The following is a 23,961-nucleotide window of genomic DNA, read 5'->3' as shown; positions in this document are numbered from 1 at the left end:
AAGATTTTGGTGTGAAGTATTTCTGTCAGAATCCCAAGAATTCACGTAAAAAACAAATTTCTTCATGTTGTCTGCGCTGAAATGAATCATGGGATATGTAGTTCATGATGTTTATAAACTGTTGCTACTATAAAACAATGCATTTAAGCAAAGAAACTTGTAATTCGATATATTGTGAGACTTTTGATGATACGATCTCACAATATTTCGGTTATTGTTACATCCATAATCAATACAGCAACCCACGATATTGATACTGTATCATCAAATTAAAAGATATGATATATTGATATTTCAATATTTTTGCACACCCCTAATCTACCTAGACTGAAGCAAGTTTCGGGCGCTCTACCAGAAAAGTTCCACAGTGCATCTTCAATAAACCCGTGGGTGAAAAGTCTCTGGAGATGAAGGTTTAAAACAATGAGGCTGGTTTTATTCTTGTTGCAAAGTGAAAGAAATAAAGAAGAGAGCGCATGTACGATCAGGTGTCTCTCAGATCTGGTCTTATCTCTTCACTGGAGCGCGCACTGGTTCCACCCCACCTCCTCTGACCTCACATCAGAACTCTGTAAAAAGGTCCCAAAGCACAACTACTTTACATAACTATCAATCACGAATCAATGATAAGAACTGTACGAGAAGTCTGTACAACATTTAAAGACACGGTACTTGAATAACTTCAGAGACTATAGTGGCCCACATAGTCTAAATTCTCCTTGCGAATGTGTAAAAAGAACATGGACTAGACTTATTGCTTTACATAAAAATAAAATACTAACTACACTGTTCAGAAAGATTGCTAAAATATGAAATACGGGCAAAACGTGACATTTAAACTCCACAAAATGTATTAAAGAATATTTGAGCCATTAGAGTCTGAACCAAATCTAATCTAAAGGACAGAGGTGGGACCAAGTCGTTGTTTTGCAAGTCTCAAGTAAGTCTCAAGTCTTTGACCTCAAGTCCGAGTCAAGTCCCAAGTCAAATACAGGCAAGTCCAAGTCGAATCTTGAGTCACTGGCCCATAAGTCCAAGTCAAGTCCAAGTCATCTGCTTTGGTTTAAAGACTTGAAATGACTTGAAGCTCAAAGTACCAAACATTGCTTAGATTTTTGCAATTTATATGAATTTTAAGATAAATTGTGCTTAAAATTTCATAGAATATTTACATATGAATATTTATAGAGTATGTAAGAGTTGTAGAAATGTTCATTTTTCCTTTTTTAGTGTCTCAACAAGATCTTAGTGTGAAACATTACGGTCAGATCAGAAAGAATTCGGATTTAAAAGTGCTTCTCAAGTCCGAGTCGAGTCCCAAGTCTTAGTCTATTTTATCCAGTCAAGTCTCAAGTCTAAAAATAGTGACTCAAATCTGACTCGAGTCCAAGTCACGACCTGCAAGTCCCCACCTCTGTCAACGGACGCAAGTACCTTGTCCATTTGTTGTGATCTAATAATCTTTTTTAATCGCAGTAACACTGTATCAAAAAAGGGATGTAACATTAATCACAACTAAATACAAATTCGAATGGACGAAATTAACAAAATGTAAATGCTGCAGTTTTTGAAGTTATTTCCTCCACAAACAACAAAATATCCAGTCTTATTCTGCATTAAAAAACAGCTAAACCCTGTAGTTTATATCTGTACAACATTAGTATCAATTATTCTGGACTTATTAAAACATCGCCAGTGTCTCAATGCTTATCAGAAAATTGCAATTGTATATTTTCCTCAATTTAGTCAGCCTTAAAATTGACTCTTGTGAGCTTTAATCCATGTTATAATGTTGTTACGTCCTCACAAACATATCTGGAGTTCTGTTTTGTTTCATTCACACATGTTTGAGTAATCCTCTTTTTATTATTACTTGTAATGTCATGAAGCTGTAGTTTTCAAGTTACCAGATACATTTCACCTTTAGTTCAGAAGAGTTTGGCAATTCAAGAGCTGACATTATCCAAATGATTCTAGTGAAGGTGTATGAGGTTTAAAAACACAGCGAAGCTCTTCCTATATTACCACATGACAGCATTTTTTTTTCTGTTTGAGAGAAGAACTCAGCCTAAATATGCAGGATTTGTGCGTTAAACATGTGTGAATGAAACAAAACACAACTCCAGGTGTGTTTGTGATGAGGAAACCATAACATAGATCAGAAAATAGCTTAACACGGGCCCTTTAAACGTTGCCCTATATAACATTTTGGTTGGTATGACTTTAACCTTAACATTTATTCGATTACAGGTGGTTTTATAACTCAAAAATACCTACAAAAACAGGCATTCTGGACAAACTCTCCACCAGAAAACTTACACAACGCACCTTTAAACCAGTTCGTCCCACGTGCCGACCTGATACGCTGTTCCACACATGGGCCCTTTTGTGTGTTTATGTGCCCAGTGTGTTTGTGTGCCCATCATGCCCCATCCCCGGAGCCTGCGTCCACTCACCCGGCTCCGAACGGGTCACTAAAGCCACTGCACAAACACGCTTCCAGGAAAAGGGGGGCACGGGAGGCATAGGGGGCATGGGGGCACAGCAACCGGGAGGAGGAGGTGGAGGGCAGGAGGAGGGCTGGAGGACTACTAACGTCATCGACACCAAACATTTACAAATACACGTACATAGGCCTGTCACAATAATTACTACACTGATTTATCGCTCAATATCAAAACTGAAACTACGTATATTTATTGTATCATATATTTTGAGTTTCAGCATTTTTCGTGCACTCATTTCTTCGCAAAAATGGGAAGATTTGTTATTTCTATTTGAGCTGTAAAGGTTTGAATATGACGAGGGAGACGAGCAGGTTCAGATCTGTGGAGAGGCGCTCCTATTCACAGAAGGAATTATTGTATTTTTGAGCAATAGAAACACCCGTAAATGCGTAAATGCTAGATGGAAATGTTTAAAGGTGCACTGCGCAACTTTTCTGATGGAAGGGTCTGCTACTTTTACTCCATGGAGATGTTGTTTCTATGCCTGGAATGTTCCATGGTATGACTTTAAACATTTCCCCTGCAGCATTTATTCATGACGTGTGTTTCTTTTGCTCAAAAATGCAATCATTCCTTTTGTAAATAGGAGCACCTCTCCACAGCTCTGACCTGTAAAACCTGTAAAAAAAATATTTCCATGGAGACAAGGAGGTGACAGTCACTCTTTTGTCACTGTTTTGCAGTGCAGCTTTAAAGACACTTTTCACAGAATATATGTATTAATAAACCAGCGTATGAAACCTACGCCTCATCTGTCTCTAAAAAAATTGCCATAATTTCGCAGGCCAATAATTTGGGGAATTCTTGTTGAAATAACCCCAAATTTTCATAGAATGTGAAATATCGTCAGAAATATTGTGATATCGTATCATCAAAGGTCTGACAATAATATTGCGGGGCCTCACAATATATCGAATTACAAGTCTCTTTGCTTAAATTAAGAGTAATGGTGCAGCTAAAAAAAAAAAAAAAAAGAGTTCTAAGCATTTTTAAGGCTTAGTTCTTTGAGTTAAGTCTTGTCAAGGCATTTTAAAAGAAAAAAGTAGCGTATTAACTAGGGGTGTCACGATATCCAAGTCTCACAATACGATATCTTCATGGTATGAACCTCACTGTACGATATTTATTAAAAACTGTTAATATGCTACTTTTTCCTCTTGAAATGCCTTGATAAGACTTAATCCAAAAAACTAAGACTTAAAAGTGTTAGACCATGATCCTTTGCTCCATTTCAGTGTAGACTACAAGAAGAAATAACAGTTCTATGTAGTTCTGTCTGTCTTTTTTTGAGCTATTGTTGCACCATAACTCTTAATTTAAGCAAAGAGAGTAGCATTTCGATATATTCTGATGGTCCACGATATTATTGTGAGAAATTTGACAATAACGATGTCACGATATTTCCGTTATTGTTACATCCCTAATATTAACAGTTCCGTTTGCCTCCACAAAACACTGCAATAAATATCGTACCGTGAGGTTCATACCGTGACGATATCGTATCGTGAGACTTGGATATCGTTACACTCCAAGTAAGAACCCTGAGTTACTGATAATTGAGGATGAAGATGAAGAGGTAGTGAATCTAACACCTCCTTTTTTTCATTTAGTTCAGCAGAAATTGGCAATTCCAGGGCAGAAATTATCCAAATGATTCTAGTGAAGGTGTACGGAGCACTTCTTGTATTACTGCGTGACATCACAAGGTGGTACAGAGTAAACCAGCGCGTGAACCCTATACGCTTCATCTGTCTGTAGATATAAAACTATATATATTACCTTCTATATTTCAAGTCTCGGTATTATTTTCTGCATGTACATTTTGAGAAGATGTTATTTTAGTCTGAGCTGTTTGAGTTCAACAGGTCACAACTATTGTTTCTTTTATTTGTTCATTCAGCTATCTATTTGTTGTAGCTGATGCCTCGTAATGATACCGTCTATTTACACAGGTTTAGTGGGATTATCCTGCATTATTGTTACTGTGTCAGAGGCATAAAGTCATTTCAATATGTCATTTATTGCAGTATTTCTCCGTAGCCATTTATAGTGCTTCGAAATTTGTTATCATGACAGGCCTATCAACACAAACCATTTACAAATACTTTTCATTAAACACGGAGTCACGCTAACAGATTTTCAAGGTCGTGGCATATCCCTTAAGATGATCCCCGTGGTGATTCACGAGCAGTTAAGATCCCTTTAAGATAGAACAAGTCAAAAAAATCCGGTATGAATGGTTTTTGTGAGTAATTATTTGATTTGAAAGCGGCTGCTGTACTGACTGCAAGTAGGATTTAAAACTAAACATTCAGAGGGATAGTGAGAATAAAGGACGCCAATTTTTTGACAGGTAAAAGTAAAATTATTAAGATTTTAGCTTTAAAAGGTGCATTGTGTAACTTTTTGGTTGGGGGTCCTTCACTTTCTTTTTTTTCTATGGACAGTTTTGGGAAGGTGACTTTTAAAACGTATTCCCCTACATATTACAGATTACATACCTCAAAATGTAGTTTCTAACGTAATCCATTAAGTTTCTTAAAGTGAGTAACGTAATCTGAATACTTTGGATTACTTGATATTGTCATGCTTTTTAAAACTATATGAATGTACCAACCACATCCTGAAAATTCTTGTTTGTTCTCTTCAAATTGGCTGTTGAGCCCAAGTCTCCATGAACAGCATTTGTTTGCTGTAGAGAAGCAAAGACCAGGAAATCTTAACATAAGATGTTTTGTCTGCTAAAAGAAAATAAAAAGCCCAGTTTTTCCTTAACCGTATTAAAAAATATTATTGATAGAGAAAAGATTTTTATATGAGAGCATTGCTGCCTTAAAGTATGTCCACCCTAATGTTAGGTGTCATATTGTTTAGTCCTGGTTTTAGTCCTGGTTTTAGTCCTGGTTTTAGTCCTGGTTTTAGTCCTGGTTTTAGTCCTGGTTTTAGTCCTGGTTTTAGTCCTGCTTTAGCCCAAAATGAGAAAACAGGAAAATACTGTCATGTAATCTATTTATTTCAACAAAGTAACTGTAATCCAATTACCACTCACTGAAACAGTAACTGTAACTGAATACAGTTACTCAATTTGTACTCTGATTATGTAACGCCGGTACATGTAATCCGTTACTCCCCAATACTATGGAATGGATATGTCATTGCTCTGTCTGGAATGTCAAACAGTATAGAGTTAAAAAGCTTCACATTTATTCAATTACAGGTGGTTTTATAGCTCAAAAATATCTAAAAAAAAAACAGGCATTCGGACAGTGCACAGGGTCGCCTCTCCACAGATCTGACCTACCTCCAGAAAAGTTACACACTGGCCACGTTTACATGATGTTTTTTAATTACGTTTGTCGGCTGAGGAGGAGAAGGGAAGAGTATCGGAGAAGAGAGGAAGAAGACAAACTGAGTCAACGGCTGCTCTACCTCAGCCCACTCCCGCATCCCACTCGCAAATCCAAAGAGACGTGGATGAAAGTCCGAAGCCAGGATTGGTGGACCTGGATTGTCTGGATCGCGTCAGAAGGGCGACCCAACGAGCATGAACAACCTGAATTATTTTTAAGAAGAATAAACATTTACATGATCGAGGAATAAATAAAATCCGGCTTTAAAATCGGAACAAACCACCCACTTAATTATAATCATTTGCATTAGGATTTAAGTGTTTACATGGTCTTTTTAAAGCAGAATTAATTTTTATTCCAAATTAAATTATTTTTATTCGTAAGTAAAACTCTCATGTAAACGTGGCAAATGCGTTTTTAAGAGTTGATGTTGAATATCTATTGGAATCTAAAGTGCACAGAGCTGATCTTTCACTGCGTTGTTGCATAATTTGCTGAGTAACTATGACACAGCACTCTGATCCCTAGAATATTCAACGCCAATAAAACAACCACACTCCAATCATATCAACTGGACTGATTGTAAATGGGGACAAGGTTTTAAAAAAGGTGCACTATGCAACTTTCCCCTGCTGGTCTCCATGGCGATGTTATTGCTTTAAAAAGGTGCACTGTGTATCTTTGTTTGTGGAGGATCTGCCAGCTGCTTGTCTCATCTCAAGCTGGAGTTGTTATTGCTTTGCCTGGAATGTTCTGCAGTGAAGCATTAATCTCTTCCATCTCCGTGAAGATAAGAGGAAATTAAACAAAGCCCAGATACAGGTCAGATCTGTGGAGAGGCGTCACAGTGTATCTAAGAACAACAGTTTTTTTTAATGGTATTTTTAAGCAGTAATGGAATAAATACAAAACAGACAAGTTAATATTGTACACTGTGGGACATGCAGGCAAAATAATCACATCGTCATGGAGACAAGCAGGTTGTGGACCCTCTACCAAAAAGTTACACAGTGCAGCTTTAACTGAAATGCGTCCATGCGGCATAAAAAGTCAAGCATTTATTTATTTACTGGTGTTTTTATTGGTCAAATAACACGCATCCTTACAATGAGAGGTCACGCTGCTCCACAGATATGATTCATAACTGGGCTTTGTCACGTCACTTGTCACTAAGGGGAGCATGGAGATATTATTGCTTTGACTTTATTGAATGGTCCACAGTATGGGGTAAAACATCTCCAAAGAAAAGTTTGTGACTTTAAAAGATCCTCAATGTACACAAAATGGATTATTGTGTGCTTTAAGTTATTTTATAAAGTTGTTTTATCTTAAACATAACTGGAGTTGTGTTTTGTTTCATTCACATATATTTGAGTAATACCATAGATACACTGTGTGATATTTTCAGTCGTTTCACTCCGCCCCAGCTCAAACTGTACGACCAAATCACAGGGTTTAAAAGTTCACAGCTCGACTTCAACAGAGCAAAACCCTCACGAGAAGCAACTGGATTTCAAACAGGTTAGATATTCTTGCGACCTATGATTGCCGATCAGGAGCTGGTCGTGAGGTATTAATGGGTTCTCGTTACCCCATGGTTACTACACGAAGGACGACACACAGTTAAGCCAAAACTCAGCCCAATCCCAAAAAACTGTCGCACAAGTGAAAAAAAATCGGCTCAAAAATCGGAGCGTACACCCATCTTAACGCTTACATTATTAGTCTGTCTACGTCTCCAAAGCTCAAAACACTCTGTTCTACCTTGTGATGTCATGTAGTGGTAGTTTTCAAGTTAAAAACTCCTTTTACCTTCATTTCAGTAGCAGAGATGTAACAATATCCAAATCTCGGTACAATATGTTCACGAGACGCTTATCACGGTACAATAATTATTGCGATATTTTGTTTGTGAAGCCAAAATTGTCGCTATATATGTCAATACTTTCACCAATTCCTACACCAAATTCCTTGACAGATTTCAAAGTGCTTATTAACAGTTTTTTTCTTTATGTACTGTATTTTTCGGTTTACAAGTCGCACTTTTTTCATGGTTTGGGCGGTGCTGCGACTTATACTCCGGAAAATACGGGAGTCTGCACGGAAACAGAGCAAGGGATCATGGTCTATGTGGTTCAGGGTTGTTTTTTTAGCTCATGCTGCACCATAACAATGAATTCAAGCAACGAGACTTGAGATTCGATATATTGTGATGGCCTCGATGTTATTATGAGACTTTTGACGATACGATATGATATTTTGGTTATTGTTACATCCCTCTTCAGTGGATTCCAGGGCTGAAATCAACACAAACATCTCCAGGTTTATTTGTGATGTAGAAACAATATTATAACAGATCAGAAAATAGCGCAATATGGACCTTTACATTACACAATACAAAAACATAAAATGAAACAGCTGATTGTTAAATGCAGACAGCAGCTGAGATGGTGATGAAAAATGCTCTTTACAGATGTCAGAAGTTTCCCCAGAGGCCGATTTCTTTTAAAGTCTCTGCGTGAGACTGACCCACAGTGACCCTTCAGTACAAAAGGACTTCTATATTCTCCCATAATCCCTCTCTCCCTTTAACTTTATCGACTTGTACCAAAATATCCACCGTAGCCTTTAGTGTGCGGCTTCAAAAGACTGTCTGCCGTATCAAAGAGGCAGGAAGTCCCATAGATGAAACTACAACCACACCGCAATATCAATTAAATCTTCGTTGCGACTATGTTGAAAAAAACGTCACGACTTTCTTTGTAACTGCAGCTGTCAGGCTCCGCATTTTGGTCTTAAAATGTTTGTATTAACCCGCTCTACATGATCCCGGTGTCATAAATCAATTTCTATTAGTAATTCGAGACACGCCTTCAAATTCGCCTCATGACTCCTGGCCTTGAGCTTTAGAATTTTACTTCATGCATGAACTTTTATTTTAGAGGTGTTTTTAAAGTGACTTTTTTTGTAAGGCAACCTCACTTTTTCATTGGTTAGTCATAAAAACTCTTACCAGTCTTACCATCTTGTCAAAACAATGCTATTTAATGCTTTTTATAAAGAAATACAATTAATATTAAGCAGAATTGAGCATTCTGGCCCGGCTCTCCATAATATTTTCTGTTTCTCTTGTTGCCACATGGAAAAAACAACTGCCTACCCATGGTCTATGGCAGGGGTGGGCAAACTTTTTGACTCGTGGGCCACAAAGAGTTCTAAAATTTGACGGAAGGGCCAGACCAGGAACAAATGGATGGAGTTTTATTGTAATCCACCTTATAAGAGAAAAAAATGTCCCATGTTATTGAAATATCCCATAATTGAAAATCATTACAAAAGGATTACAACAAAATATCTGTCTTTCAAGTCCCACAGTATTTATTGAAATTACTTTTAAAACACTGAAATAAATAATATATATATATATATATATATATATATATATATATATATATATATATATATATTATTATTATTATTTATTAGTATTATTATTTATTATTGATATTTTTTTATTTTTTTATTTTTATTATTTTTATTATTATTATTACGTTTTATCATAATTTATTTTATTTTTTTATTATTATTATTTAAGTTTGGCGGGCCAGATTAAAAAGATTAAAGGGCTGCATATTGGACCTTAGTTTGCCCATCCCTGGTCTATGGTCACGATATCCAATTTTAGTGTTATGAAAATTGTGAAAAGAAACATCTTGACTTTCATGATTGTCACATTGTCTAATAAATCACCCCGCCATTCTGTGACCAACTTTATCAAATCATTTCCTGACCAGACAGACAGTCCTTTCTACATTCTGCTCGAATCCAGAAGGGTCTGGAATAAAGATCGTAGAGCGTGAAAAACCTCCGTCCAAAACTCGAGACGATCCAACCACAGACGCTAAATTGTATCTCGTGTCTCTACAACATCCTAGTAACATTCAGAACAAACTATATGAACCTGACATAAATAACAGTTTGGTGTTTCGATTGCCAATTCTGCAACAAAAAACTAAACAAAACAAAACAAACAAAAAAACTACACTCTGTGGTTTTGTGTGTACAAGTAACTGTGTTTTGTGTTGACTTGAATCAGAATTGTAAAAGTTGCTCAGGGCCACAGAATGAGGAACACTGGTTATATAATGGTAAAGACAAAGCGCCATCTTTACACTGGAACTTTTCAATCACAGACACATTCTGAAATTAAAAGAACTATTTGGGAGACTGAACACGGCTCGAAGGTTTTGTCAAATCATATCACAATTTCTGAGGAATAAAGTAGTGTTATTGTGACTAGGGGTGTGCAAAAAAAAAAAAAAAAATCAATATATCGTATTGTTTAATGTGACAATACAGTATTGATATCGTGGGCTGCTGTATCGATATATCACCAAGAGTATTTTTGGTATAGTTTACTCAAATATTTTGTTACAGTGCTACAGTTTTGTTACTTGTTTAGAGGAAGGAAACTCGTTTATGCAACATATTTGACATTTTCACAGTTTTGATGTTAAAACTGTTTTTCATATTCACTTTACATAAGACTTTTAGTATCACAGCAATGATTTAGCCTTTATGTTTTACTGAAATGTACTGAATCAATTTGAAATATATCATATTGCATCATATGACCTGGTTTAGACCTGGTTTAGACCTGGTTTAGACCTGGTTAAAACCTGGTTAAGACCTGGTTAAGACCTAGTTTAGACCTGGTTTAGACCTGGTTTAGACCTGGTTTAGACCTAGTTTAGACCTGGTTTAGACCTGGTTTAGGACCTAGTTTAGACCTAGTTTAGACCTAGTTTAGACCTAGTTTAGACCTGGTTTAGACCTGGTTTAGACCTAGTTTAGACCTAGTTTAGACCTAGTTTAGACCTAGTTTAGACCTAGTTAAGACCTAGTTAAGACCTGGTTAAGACCTGGTTTAGGCCTAGTTTAGACCTGGTTTAGACCTGGTTTAGACCTGGTTTAGACCTAGTTTAGACCTGGTTTAGACCTGGTTTAGACCTGGTTAAAACCTGGTTAAAACCTGGTTAAGACTTAGTTAAGACCTAGTTAAGACCTGGTTAAGACCTAGTTAAGACCTGGTTAAGACCTGGTTTAGACCTGGTTTAGACCTGGTTTAGACCTGGTTAAGACCTCGTTTAGTCCTAGTTTAGACCTGGTTAAGACCTAGTTAAGACCTGGTTTAGACCTGGTTTAGACCTGGTTTAGACCTAGTTTAGACCTAGTTTAGACCTAGTTTAGCCCAAAATGTGAAAACATCATATGAAATCATAAGCTGACTGTATCGAGATATGTATCGTATCGTGACCTATGTATCGAGGTATGTATCGTATCGTGACCTATGTATCGAGGTATGTATCGTATCGGCAACTCCTGATCAATACCCATCCCTTTTGACATGAAATTTGCATCTATGACCGTCATGTTAGATTAGGAATGCAATGTAATAAAAACTATCACATACTTTCGAGTCACATTGTTTAATAGATCACCGTTCCTCTAGTATGTGACGTGTATTATGAAATGAAACTTTCCGAGAGATGATCCGGCGTTATTGTGACAAACATTCAGATAAATGTAATGCGTAAAATTAAATGATTTATTTTCGCTCCTAAAACTGCCACGTTAAATCAGCAACGCATTGTAACCAAAATTTAAGCTGTCACAATTAGCGAATCATAAACGCTACTACTGTTCCCTAAAATGACAATATGACAAACTAGAAATTACGCTGTCTACAAAGTGTTCTATGAATAATTTTATTAAACGGCCCATTCTCTCGCACAAATGTTAACGCTCCTGTTTAATTACTTGGAACTGAATGTTGATTTTAAAACTAATTTTAAAAGGTCCTATATGACACAAAATGGATTCTTGTGAGCTTTAAGCCATGTTATAATACGGTTACCTCATCAAAAACAGACCTGGAGTTGTGTTTGTTTCATTCACACATGTTTGAATCATCTTTTCCTACTCTTTTTCAAAATTTCAAAACTTTTTCATGACCTAAAGTGAATTTTCCATGACTTTCCACTCACCTTTTGGTTTGGAATGATAGTTTTTTAACATTTAAAATACTGTCAGTGCATTTATCGTTGTCTTTTTCAAACAAAAGGCGAGCAAATGTTCAGAAATAATCATAATAGTCTCATTATAACTTAACAGAATGCTGTAGTTGCATGAAAGAGACTAAGATTCGATTACTTTTCCAGGCCTGTGTGAGAAATATGATTAATAAATTTACAGTTATACATGATTGTTGTGAATCAATGTGCAATTAAGGTGCATTTGAACGCCCCACACTGGTTTTGTACGTGTGCCTTGAACTAGACTTGAGTGTGCTTTTACCGCAGCAAGGCAGGGGATGAGAGAGGGGAGCTGTTGTAGCCGGTTTAACTTTTTTTGTGGGTTCATAATAAATATCCCTTTGTGGAAAAGAAAACCTAAATCGTTTCTGTGCCTAAAGATCTGCAACACCTGGACATTTTCAATTTCCATGACTTTTCCAGGATTTCCATGACTGTGGGAACCCCGTTTTATTAGTCTGTCTACATCTCCAAAGCCCTTAATGCTAACCTGGTCTAGTCCTGGTTTAGACCTGGTTTAGACCTGGTTTAGACCTGATTTAGACCTGATTTAGTCCGGGTTAAGACCAGGTTTAGTCCGGGTTTAGACCTAGTTTAGTCCTGGTTTAGTCCTGGTTTAGCTCAAAATGTGAAAACATGAAAATACCGCCATGTAATCCATTTATTTCAACAAAGTAACTGTAATCCAATTACCACTCAAGGAAACAGTAACTGTAACTGAATACAGTTACTCATAGTTTGTACTCTGATTATGTAACTCCGGTACATGTAATCTGTTACTCCCCAACACTGTTTGCAAGTTAACATTTACCTTTTACCTTTTGTTCAGCAGAGATTGGCAATTCCAGGACAAAAATTATCCAAATGATTCTAGTGAAGGTGTATGGAGTTTAAAAACACGGTGGAGCACGTCCCGTATTACCACATGACAGAGTGTTTTCAGTTTGAGAAAATGGCACAAGATACAAATGCGGGGTTAAACATGTGTGAATGAAACAAAACACAACTCCAGGTATGTTTGTGATGAGGAAACAACATTATAACATGGATCAGGAACGACCATAATACGGGCCCTCATTAAATATTTTCCACCTGACAAATGACAAACTAAAATAAAGCGCTCTGAACATTTTGATTTCATTTACTTTTGTCAAAACTGTCCCTACAAACATTGAAATCAGCGATGGCCTCGTCGACAGCCCAGCTCCTGTAATTAACCCGGTGAGTCAAAAGCCCACAGCCAAATGGTCTTCCTAAAGGGCAGTGCGGTGTTATGGTAAACGCCAAATACACTGGCTTTGTTGTGACCACATAAATCTCAGGACTACGGTGTGCGGTGAGGGACGATTGGGGCGCTGCTGAAGTCAAATGGAAAACACACACAAGCAGTTAGAAATGCATAAACATCTCAAGTCATAAACAGTAGCTGTGTGCCTCTATGGGCTCTTTGAGAGAGGGGCGCTGGGCCGTCCCGGGACTATGACGTCTGGCTCCGTATGTTGATACAAGGAACTGCACAAGTGGAAAATTGAGAGACTACTGGGGCCAGACTGCTGACTTCCTGATAGGAGAGTGTGTAGTTTGACCCATATACTTGAACCGGGCTCCAAGCACAACGGGAAGCGTGCACAAAGGGCCAGTGTGGGAGCAGACGTGTTTTTAAAGGGTCTATATGGAGCGAGTTTTTAAAAAAACCTATGCTATAATGTTGTGTTCTCGTCATAAACATACTTGGAGTTGTGTTTTGCTTCATTCCAACATGTTTAACCATACAAATCCTGCATATTTACATTGAGTTCTTCTCGCAAACAGAAAAGACTACACCTTGTGATGTCATGTGGTAATACTGGAAGTGCTCCACTGTGTTTTTAAACTCTATACTCCTTTACTAGAATCATTTGGATATTTTCAGCTCTGAATTTGTCAATCTCTACAGGAGCTGGGTATCATTAAAAAGTTGTCGATACAATACATACCTCGATACATACGATACGCTTTTCAGTTCGATATGATATATTTCACATCGATTTGATAGTTCAGTGAAAAAAAAGGCTAAATCATGGCTGTGGTACTAAAAGTCTACTAAGTCTAGGGCTGGGTATCATTAAGAACTTGCCAATACGATACATACCTCGATACATAGGCCACGATACAATACATATCTCGATGCAGTGAGCTTTCGGTTCGATACGATACATTTCAAATTGATTCGATACAGTTCAATAAAAAATAAAGGCTAATTCATGTCTGTGACACAAAGTCTTTGTTAAACCACTTCTTGTTCAAAGTTCATATGAAACACAAACATTTTAATCATCAAAACAGTGAAAATGTCAAATGTGTTGCATAAATGAGTTTCCTTCCACTAAAAAACAACAAAACTGTAGCTTTGTAACAAAATAATTTAGTAAAATATACCAAAAAATAATCTTGACGATGTATCGATACAGCAGTCCCCGATACTAATACTGCATCATCATATTAAATGATGCGATATATCGATATTTTAATATTTTTGCACACCCCTAAATAAGTCCACCAAGTTTGTGCAAAGTTAACATGAAAAACAACAATTTTACTCATCAAAACACTTTTGTAGCTCTTACACAAAAATAATTTTGTAAAATATACCAAAAATTACTCTTGGCGATATATCAATACAGCAGCCCATGATATCAATACTGTATAATCAAATTAAACGATAAGATATAATCGATATTTCAATATTTTTGCACACTCCTAATCTCTATTGAACGGAAGAAAATTTAATAAATCAGTATGTGCATAATTATATAGACAGACTATAAACATAATAGATATTTTTATTTTTGTTATATTTATTTTTTGTTTAATAAGATTGAAGCTTGAAAAATGCCTTCAAATAACTAATTTTTATCTGTTTTGCTCGTTTTGAACTGTGAGAACCGCCTCTGAGTGTCAAGGAAAGAGCTATACAAGTGTTTTGCATTATTATTCTTGAAACAAAAATCATTCATGAAACTTCTTTTCAGAACTTTGAGTAAGGAAACTTGACTTGTTGACTTGAAATCTACCGCTTCATGACATCAAAAGGTGGAACAGAGCATTTTGAGATTTGGAGCTGTAGACAGACTCATAATAACTCACTCAAACGTGTGAACGAAACAAAACACAAAACGCAGGATTATAACAAGGATTAAAACTCACAAATGATCTATTTTGTGTAATATAGGAGCTTTAGAGTCCATACACCTTAACTTGAATCACTTGGATGATTTCAGCCTTGGAAATGCAAATGTCTATTGATCAAAAGTTAAAAAGACAGATGTTAACCAACTTGAAAACTACAACTTCATGACATCACAAGGTGGAACTGGGCATTTTGAGCTTTGGAGACGTAGACAGACTAATAATAAAGGATTACTACAACATGTGTGCACGAACCAAAACACAACTACGAGTATATTTCTGGCTTAAAACTCACAGGAGTCCATTTTGCGTAATACAGGACCTTTAAAAGTCTCGGCGCACACTTACATCATAGACTCATATATTGAAATTACACCTCTTAAATTAACAAAAACACCGGGCCATGTAAATGTTCCAATATGTTTTACAGTAACAAGGTGGTCATAAAGTGCCAGCCATGTTGTTTGGTTTAAAAACATGGTTAAAAGAGAGAGACAGCACAGGTGTGGAGATCTACTCAGCTCATGAGGAGGATAATGGACATAGTTGGTCTGAACCATTTGGGGAAAATATAAAGTTGCTATTTTTCAACAAGCATTGCGATGAAATATGAACATGTTTGTACAAATATAAACTACAGCTTTAACAGTTTTATGCAGAATAAGACAGGATATTTTGTTGTTAATGGAAAAAGTATAGTGCTTCAAAAATAGAGGCCTTCACGATTTGTTTATTATGTACATTATAATATTGCATTTTTTATTCAATTAATTTTGTTTTTCATCTTACTGATTCATCTAGTAGTTCTAGGTGACAATCATTTTCTGTTATCTTTTTGCCCAACTTGGTCTGGGGCACCAAACTTTGTCCTCCATGTTTATGAACCTCAATATTAACGCCATTTTCATTTGTTTTCATCTAGGTCTGTCACTATATCGAATTATCGTTCACTATATGAAAGCTGGAACAATACATTTTGAGGCTCAGTATTTATCGTGTGTACCATTTCTTTGTAAAACTGGGTAAATTTTGTTGTAATACCATCAAATTTGAGCTGTAGGAGGTTAAATACTAGGGGTATAACAATATCCAAGTCTCTCAATACGATATTTATTGCGATATCATGGGAAATTTCACGATATGGTGGGGAGGCTCACAATTAGGGATGTAACAATATCCAAATCTCTCTGTACGATATTTTCACAATATACATCTCAGGGTATGATATTCATTGCGATATTTTGGGGAGGCAAAACAAACTGTTAATATTCTACTTTTTCCTCTTAAAATGCCTTGACAAGACTTAATCCAAAGAACTAAGACTTAAAAGTGCTTAGAACTTACTTCTTCTTGTAGTCTGCACTGAAAGGGAGCAAAGGATCATGGTCTATGTAGTTCCCTCTGTCTTTTTTTTAGCTATTGCCGCACCATAACTCTTAATTTAAGCAGAGAGACTTGTAATTCGATATATTGTGATGGTCCACGAAAATATTGTGAGAACTTTGACGATACAATATTTCGGTTATTATTGTTACACCCCTAATAATTACTGGTTTATTCTGCTGATGATATATATATTTTTTATAATACTGTATATAAAAATGTGTTTCCTGGGATTATCCTGCATTATTGTTGTTGTATACATTTATTCCTTCAGTCATAAAGCTTTTAAATGGAAATTAAATTTGCTATTTTGTCCGCTGATGCAATGAGGTGTGAATGTATGGCGTGTGTTGTATCTATTTGATTTTTATGACCAGAGATGCGAAGTGAACTGCCCTTTGGGATTAATAAAGTTGTTGATTAAGTGATATAAGTGGCATAAAGCAGTTTCAGTATTATCGTTTATGGCATTGTATCTCTATAGTAATATCTCGTGCTTCAAGCCTAGTTTCATCATCAAAATGACTCTAAATTTAGTCCAGGATTGTGTTAATAACCAGGTAAAAAAAAATAATGAGTATTTTTTGCCATATAACCAAGCCCAGAGGATGCAGATGGTGAGTCTTTGGTGGGTATTTTCAGATTTTTCCATCGTTACCAGGGTCCATTGTGGAGCTTTTCCTGCACGTCATCCATCAAACTTCACAGAGACAGATAATTACACCAGACTGACACTGTGTATTTTTAAACCCGGGAGATTTTCATGTCATACAAAGCATATGGCCCGTCCACATGAAGCTTTTTAAAGTGGCGCTATGCAACTTTTTTTACTCTTACCTGCTTGTTTCTATGGGTACGTCACTGCTCTGCCTGGAATATTCCACAGTATGACATTAAATCTATTTAGGAGTCATTTCTAGGGGTAGCCGAATGTCCAGTTGGTGAAAAAGTAGTGCACTTAAAGTTTTCCACAGTGCACCTTGAAAATTAGTGGGCATCGGTGGCCTCTAGAGCAGTCAATATAGACCATAATGCATTGCGAGAGTCGGGAAAACAACAGCATTCAACGACAGGCGTTTACCTGGACACAATCCGACTGAAATAAGCAGACAAAAGCGCCAATTTATGGCACTGCTGATCCGTGATTATGAATAAAACACTTTTAAATAAACCGTTCTGGTGTAAAAGTGCTCCAGCTGTTAAAAGAGCAATAATTTCCACATTTCAGACAAAATGCAAATAATTCGGTCCATTTATGTGAAATCCAGTGTGACAAAAACATTAGGTAGGATTATTATTAGTCCATAAATACTTGTGTGTAGGGCTGCGTATCATTCAGAAGTTGCTGATACGATACATACCTCGATACAGTCAGCTTACGATTCGATAAATTTCAAATAGATTCAGTAAAAAATAAAGGCTAAATCATGGCTGTGATACTAAAAGTCGTTGTTAAACCACTTCTTGTGCAAAGTGAATATGAAACACAAACATTTTCATAATCAAAACAGTGAAAATGTGAAATATGTTGGATAAAAAAAGCAACAAAACTGCAGCACTGTAACGAAATAATTTAGTAAAATATACCCCCCCAAAAAAAAACTCTTACACCTCTGCTTGTGTGCCAGTCTGTTCTGATCATTATTTATGATAGAAATCTGGTTTTATTGGAGTTTAGGTTCACCTAGACAACAGAATCACGTGACCTGAATGTAGTGAGTGAATGAGTGCACTGTAGAGGGCGCTAAAGAGTATGGGCCTATGTAGTGAATCAGGGAGTTAGGGACTAGGGTGGACATTCAGACACAGCCTACATGTTGTGAGCAATAGGCCTGTCACGATAAAACATTCTGAATTGGTAACTACAGACAATAAACTATAATACTGAAACTGATTTATGCCACTGAAACAGCAAATTTAAACCACAAAAACTACTTTAAATGTACAAGACAGATTAAAAAAACATGAACTGAAAGACAAATAGCAGAATGATTCACTTTCATACCTTCATAGCATGTATCTGTAATGAGTCACAGAAGCCATAAATTTGACTTTTACGGCTCAAATCTGATCATATAGTCAAAGAATTTAAAAAAAAATTCCAGTAGTGCAAATGAAACATACACACAAACACAAAAATATTGACCTAAAAATAAAAAATTACTGTTCCACCAATGAAACTTTGTGAACGATAACGCAAAGTTGAGGACACAAAAACAGCAAAATAAAGAAAAACTTTGCATTAATTGTTATTTTTGGGAGTAGATACACACCAGACTCTTGCATTTTTTTATTTTTTTATTGCAGTTTTTGCCTTTTGTTTTTATTATATTACATTGTGATGCGCGAGCTACTGTGTCCAAATTATTTTCCTTGTGTCAAAGTCTGTGTCTATCTCTATTTGTTTGCAGCGCTGGGGAGTTAAACCCGGGCTTTCCCCTTTGAAAGTTCGGAAACAGGCTTGGAAACTCATGACAGTGAAGGAAGAAGGATGTCAGGAATGCATTACAAAAGTGAGGAATCGACTTTGAACTGTGTGAAACTAATTAGTTCGACTTGACACATTTTTAAAAGATGGTAAAGATCTGGTAAGAATGGTTTTGAATTAGAGTTCCTGTATGACACAAAATGGTTTCTTGAGAGTTTTAAGCCATGTAAAACGCTGCTACTTCATCAAAACAAAACAAAACTCCAGGTATGTTTGCGATAAAGAAACAACGTCAGAACATAGATTTGAAAACGTGCCCTTTAAATATGAACAAAATCTGAGCCAAGAGGAGCATTTTAGTCCAAAGATGCGATATTTAATTCATTAAAACAAACCTGCAGTTGGATATTTCACCATTTTTAGCTTCATGAATTGGTCGACTGTTGTTATTCACTACATTTACTTTATGAAAATAATAGCAACCCTGTAACTACAAAAGAATGGATTGGGGAAGGATGTGGTAGATCAAAATTTACTATTCAAATGTTCACGCTGTACACTGTGTGCGATACTGTTTATCTTTTTTGATTATCTGGGCAGCTCCAGCAACAAACAAAACTAAATTCAAATGGATACGAAAGGATCCGTGAGAAGTAGTACAGAAGTCAGATTTGCATATGAGAGGAAATGGCACACATCACTGAAATGAAACTGTATTTTCTGGGCGATTTGCTGCACAATTTTACAAAGATAACTGACCGTACTGCCCTGGTTGGTTTAAAAGGTTTTGTATTACGCAAAATTGTCTCTCGTGACCTTTAAGCCACATTCCAAGTGTTCAAAAACATACCTGGAGTTTGACTGCGATTTCGATGTGTGTGTCAAACGATCTCCAAACTCACATAATCGAGTTGACTTTGGGGTGTTTTTTTAATATAAATAAGTATATATCCAGCTGTTCTACAATCTCTATATTTAAAAATTAAAATAAATATAGTTTATTTTGGATACATTTATGTTTTTCTATGCCTTATTTCATGTTCCAAGTGTATTTTACTCAGTTTTATACATCACAAAAGTGCTCTAAGTTACATATTTGCAGCCTATATTTATTTTCAATTTGAAAGTTTTGCATAAATCAGGGGTGTCCAAACTTTTTTCATCAAGGGCCACATATCTAAACTCATTCAAAGCAGAGGGCTGATCGAGGGCCGTAGACTGGAGCTCAATACAGTGAATAATTCAAATATGTGCATGTTTAACATGTTACAATGAGCCATCAGTCTTTTATTCATGCTAAGATCCTTAAAACCACACACTAAATATTAAATACTGGCTTTATCAAGGTAGATTTTCAAACAAACTTGCAGTAAAAAGTTTGTTTTTAATTGATGCAAGGTAACGTGGGCCAATTCACCTGGAAGCCTGAGGGCCAATAAAAATGTGTCTGAGGGCCATAGTTTGGACATGCCTGGTGTAAATGATCAATAAGAAAGTGTTTTTTGTTTTGTTTTTTTGAGAGAGAGAGAGAGAGAGAGAGAAATGCTGACAAAAAAAATAACCATTTGAATCATCGTGATTTCAAAATTGAGTATTGTGTTTTGTTTCGTCCACATGTTTGAGTAACACTTTATTATGAGTCTGTTTACATCTCCAAAGCTCAAAATGCTCTTTTCCACCTTGTGATGTCATGAAGCAGTAGTTTTCAAGTTAATAAACACCTTTTACCTTTTTTTTTTTAGTAGAGATTGGCAAGTCCGGGGCTGAGATCATCCAAATGATTCTAGTGAAGGTGTATAGAGTTTAAAAACACAGTGGAGCATAGCGTTTTCTGTGCGTTATACATGTCTGAACGAAACAAAACAAGACAAAACTGCAGGTACGTTTGTGATGAGGAAACAAGATTATAACATAGATCAGAATATAGCGTAAACGGGCCCTTTAAATGTCTGACTATAATTGTAGCTCATTGTGAAGGCTGGATCATTGCCTTCCTTTAAAATGACCACACACCATTTCGGACTAAACTGGATTTAAGAGCTTCTCTGAGCACAACGAGGCCAAATGATAAGTTATGCCACTGAAATCATACTTATTTCAATGACGGCACAAACAGGTCTGGAAATGAGAGGAATTCTAACCAGCTGCATTTAGAAAAACCTTGCTTAGTTGGAGTTGATCCCCCGCAGGAGATTATACGGACTTTTCTGACTAAAAAGAAGCGAAGACCGTGAGGTTAGATGTGAGGTCAAAAGGTCAAAAGTGCCAAAAGTGCCTGTAACACAAAGCATGAGCAGCGACCAGGAAGACAAGATAGTAATAACCAGGCCAAACAGGCTCCAGTTCATCCCGAGTAAATGCAGGGATTAAAGTATTTAAAGTGTAAAAACTGACATCACTCTCCACACGTACGTCTATGTATAATTACACATCTTTGGTCGGTGATAGATGGGCTGTAACTCCTGGCGTGCAAGAAGCCAATTAATTACCATTACTAACTTAAAGCAAACCCAGTAGTACCTTATGTGGAGAGTTACAATTCTACTTTTAAAGGTCACATATTACACAAAATTGACTCTTGTGATCTCTAAAGTGCGTTATTATGCCGTTGTTTCATTCACACGTGCTTGAGTAATCTGGGTTTATTAGTCTGTCTACACCTCCAAAGCTCAAAATGCTCAGTTCCACCTTGTGATGTCATGAAGCGGTACTTTTCAAGTTAACACGTACTTCATTTCAGCTTTTGTTAAGTAGAAATTGGCAATTCCACGGCTGAAATCATCCAAATTATTCAAGAGAAAACAGTGGACAGAGTTTTTTGTTTGAGAAAAACTCCTAAATATGCAGAATATGTGTGTTAAACATGTGTGGATTAACGAAAACACAACTCCAGGTCTGTTTTCGACAAGGAAATAAGATTATAACAGTGTAACATGGGGCCCTTTAATATGTGTGTAAATATAGGGGCATTGGACGCTTTGCAAATGTGGTTTCCAATATTTTGTTTAGCGTTGCCACTAGATTTGCAATTAAATACTGTAACTTCATGTGTAACGCCAACGCATATCCAAATATAAAATCCCCATGGATCACACTGGGAAAGTCACAGTATGATTAAATGTTTCCCATTAATACATGAGAGTATACACTAGATTTGCAATTAAATACTGTAACTTCATGTGTAACGCCAACGCATATCCAAATCTAAAATCCCCTTGGATCACACTGGGAAAGTTACAGCATGATTAAATGTTTCCCATTAATACAAGAGACTATGATGCCCCTCATAGTTTAAAATACCCCACAAAATAACTATTTGTTGCTCAGTGTGCTATCATAAACATTTAAAAGTAACTATACTGGGACATGTGTACAAAAATGACTACTTTAAGATAAAATAAATGATTAAATATAAGCAATAAACTCCATTTATTCACTACACGTTGTATAAAAATGGAAATGATTAAAATCGAAATTACTTCTGCAACCCTAGTCTCCCCAGAACCTGTGGGAAACACGGTGATTAAGGTTTAGAAGAAAATATATAGGTCAAGTGGCTCCCATAAAAAAGTTTTTGTAACCATTAGTGAAGCCAACACAGGGAGCTCCTCTACTTTGTTCAGAACATTCCCATTCCGTGCGTAAAGTTGATCAAATACATGAAACCCAATAGTTAAAAGTTCCATAAACGCATTCAGGAATAAAAATCCAAAATTCCTACAATGCCCCACGCAGTCCACGTACTTTAAAAAACCTTACAAGAGTCTGAGGGTTTCAGCCTAGCGCCATAATTTTGTCACACTTTCTCTGGAGTCGAGCGTGCTAGCGCGTTAGCCACCGAGTGCTAAGTTGTGTTGTGTAGGATTGTTTTCGTCTCGAGAACAATTGCAGCGCGTCAAACCTAAAACTTTAATCTGTTTGTACATGCAGTCGTGCACTTACCCGAATCTGCCGGGGTTTTCATCTTTCTCGCTTTCTTCGTCCGCTCGCTTCAGGCACTTTTCCCCTCCGAGGTCTGGATCGGTAACTTTAGTTTGCGCTCTAGCTGCTACTAGCCGCGGCACCGTGCGTCCTCCTCCTCCTCCTCCTCGCTGCCTTTGAAAACTACCACTTTGTAACAACTAACTCAGCGTGGGAGTTCCTTTTACCACCAGCGCACATCCACGCGTGTTTGGAAAAGTTTTACGCAGCGGCACTGGCTCGTGGGAGAGGGGCGTGTGGCGAGAAAAGTTGTCCGGGGGGAAGTCCACTCGTTGGGGTTTGAATGGCGCTGGGAGGTGGGCGAAGTTTGGGTCTGTTTTGGAGCAGCGGAATGCAGCCAGTCTACGCGTCCGTCCACTTTGTTGTAGCGATGTCGCATGGTCGCTCCATCCGCCTCAACATCCTCCTCTTCTCCGGCTGCAAACACCGAGAAAGCTCCGCGCAAATGAACAAAAGTGCCCGAACCAAGTCGCCAACTCCGCTTTCTCCGCAAGACTTTTCTTTTTCCACTCTCTCCTCGCGGTGTCGACCCCCCTTCTCTCTGCGCGCTCCGCCGGGGTGTCGTGTTTCTCTCTCCTCCTGCCACACGGGGCCGCCCACGCTGACCCACGGAGGGAGGGAGGGAGGAAAAGAGGAACCAAACGCCCACTTGTTGCCAGAGATCGTCTATGTTTTTTTGGAAGATTGCATTTACTTTTAATCAATGCTGGTGGGCACAGAGGCCACGAGGAGCAGCCTATAAAACAATTCGGGGTCAGGTCTGTGCTGCAGGAACCGGCGCGAGTTATCTGTGCGTAAAGTCTGTGCGCAAACGTGTAGGGTGACCAGCGTTTCAAAATAAAAACTGGGACGTCTTCGGGTTTTTTTGGTGGCTGGTAATAATAAAATTGTGAAACGAGCGCGTAATTATGGAAAATTGTTATGCAGAGACCATTCATCACTAACATGTGAGTCAGTATAGTCACATTTTCTTTGTGTTTTTGGTCATTTTTAAGCAGCTTTTCTGTATTTTACCTAAACAAATGACAATTTTTGCCTCTCTTTACTGT

At 37.1% G+C, this 23,961-nt stretch overlaps 1 protein-coding gene across 1 annotated transcript in view; it reads right to left on the bottom strand.

Annotated features, from left to right (window-relative positions):
• Positions 1-23,512, bottom strand: part of erf (Ets2 repressor factor) — a 115,209-nt gene extending 91,697 nt beyond the window's left edge. The window contains exon 1 of the mRNA XM_055157218.1: positions 22,874-23,512. Within this exon, the coding sequence (XP_055013193.1) occupies positions 22,874-22,895 (22 nt within the window). The 5' untranslated portion in view covers positions 22,896-23,512. The remainder of the gene's footprint in view (positions 1-22,873) is intronic.
• Positions 23,513-23,961: the final 449 nt, after the last annotated feature.

The sequence above is a fragment of the Boleophthalmus pectinirostris genome, unplaced genomic scaffold, assembly GCF_026225935.1.
Source record: "Boleophthalmus pectinirostris isolate CB_2022bp ecotype Guang Dong unplaced genomic scaffold, ASM2622593v1 HiC_scaffold_21, whole genome shotgun sequence".
Classification (NCBI taxonomy): Eukaryota; Metazoa; Chordata; class Actinopteri; order Gobiiformes; family Gobiidae; genus Boleophthalmus; species Boleophthalmus pectinirostris.
Note: the sequence above shows the minus strand (reverse complement) of the source record. Positions and strands in the feature narration are given on the sequence as shown.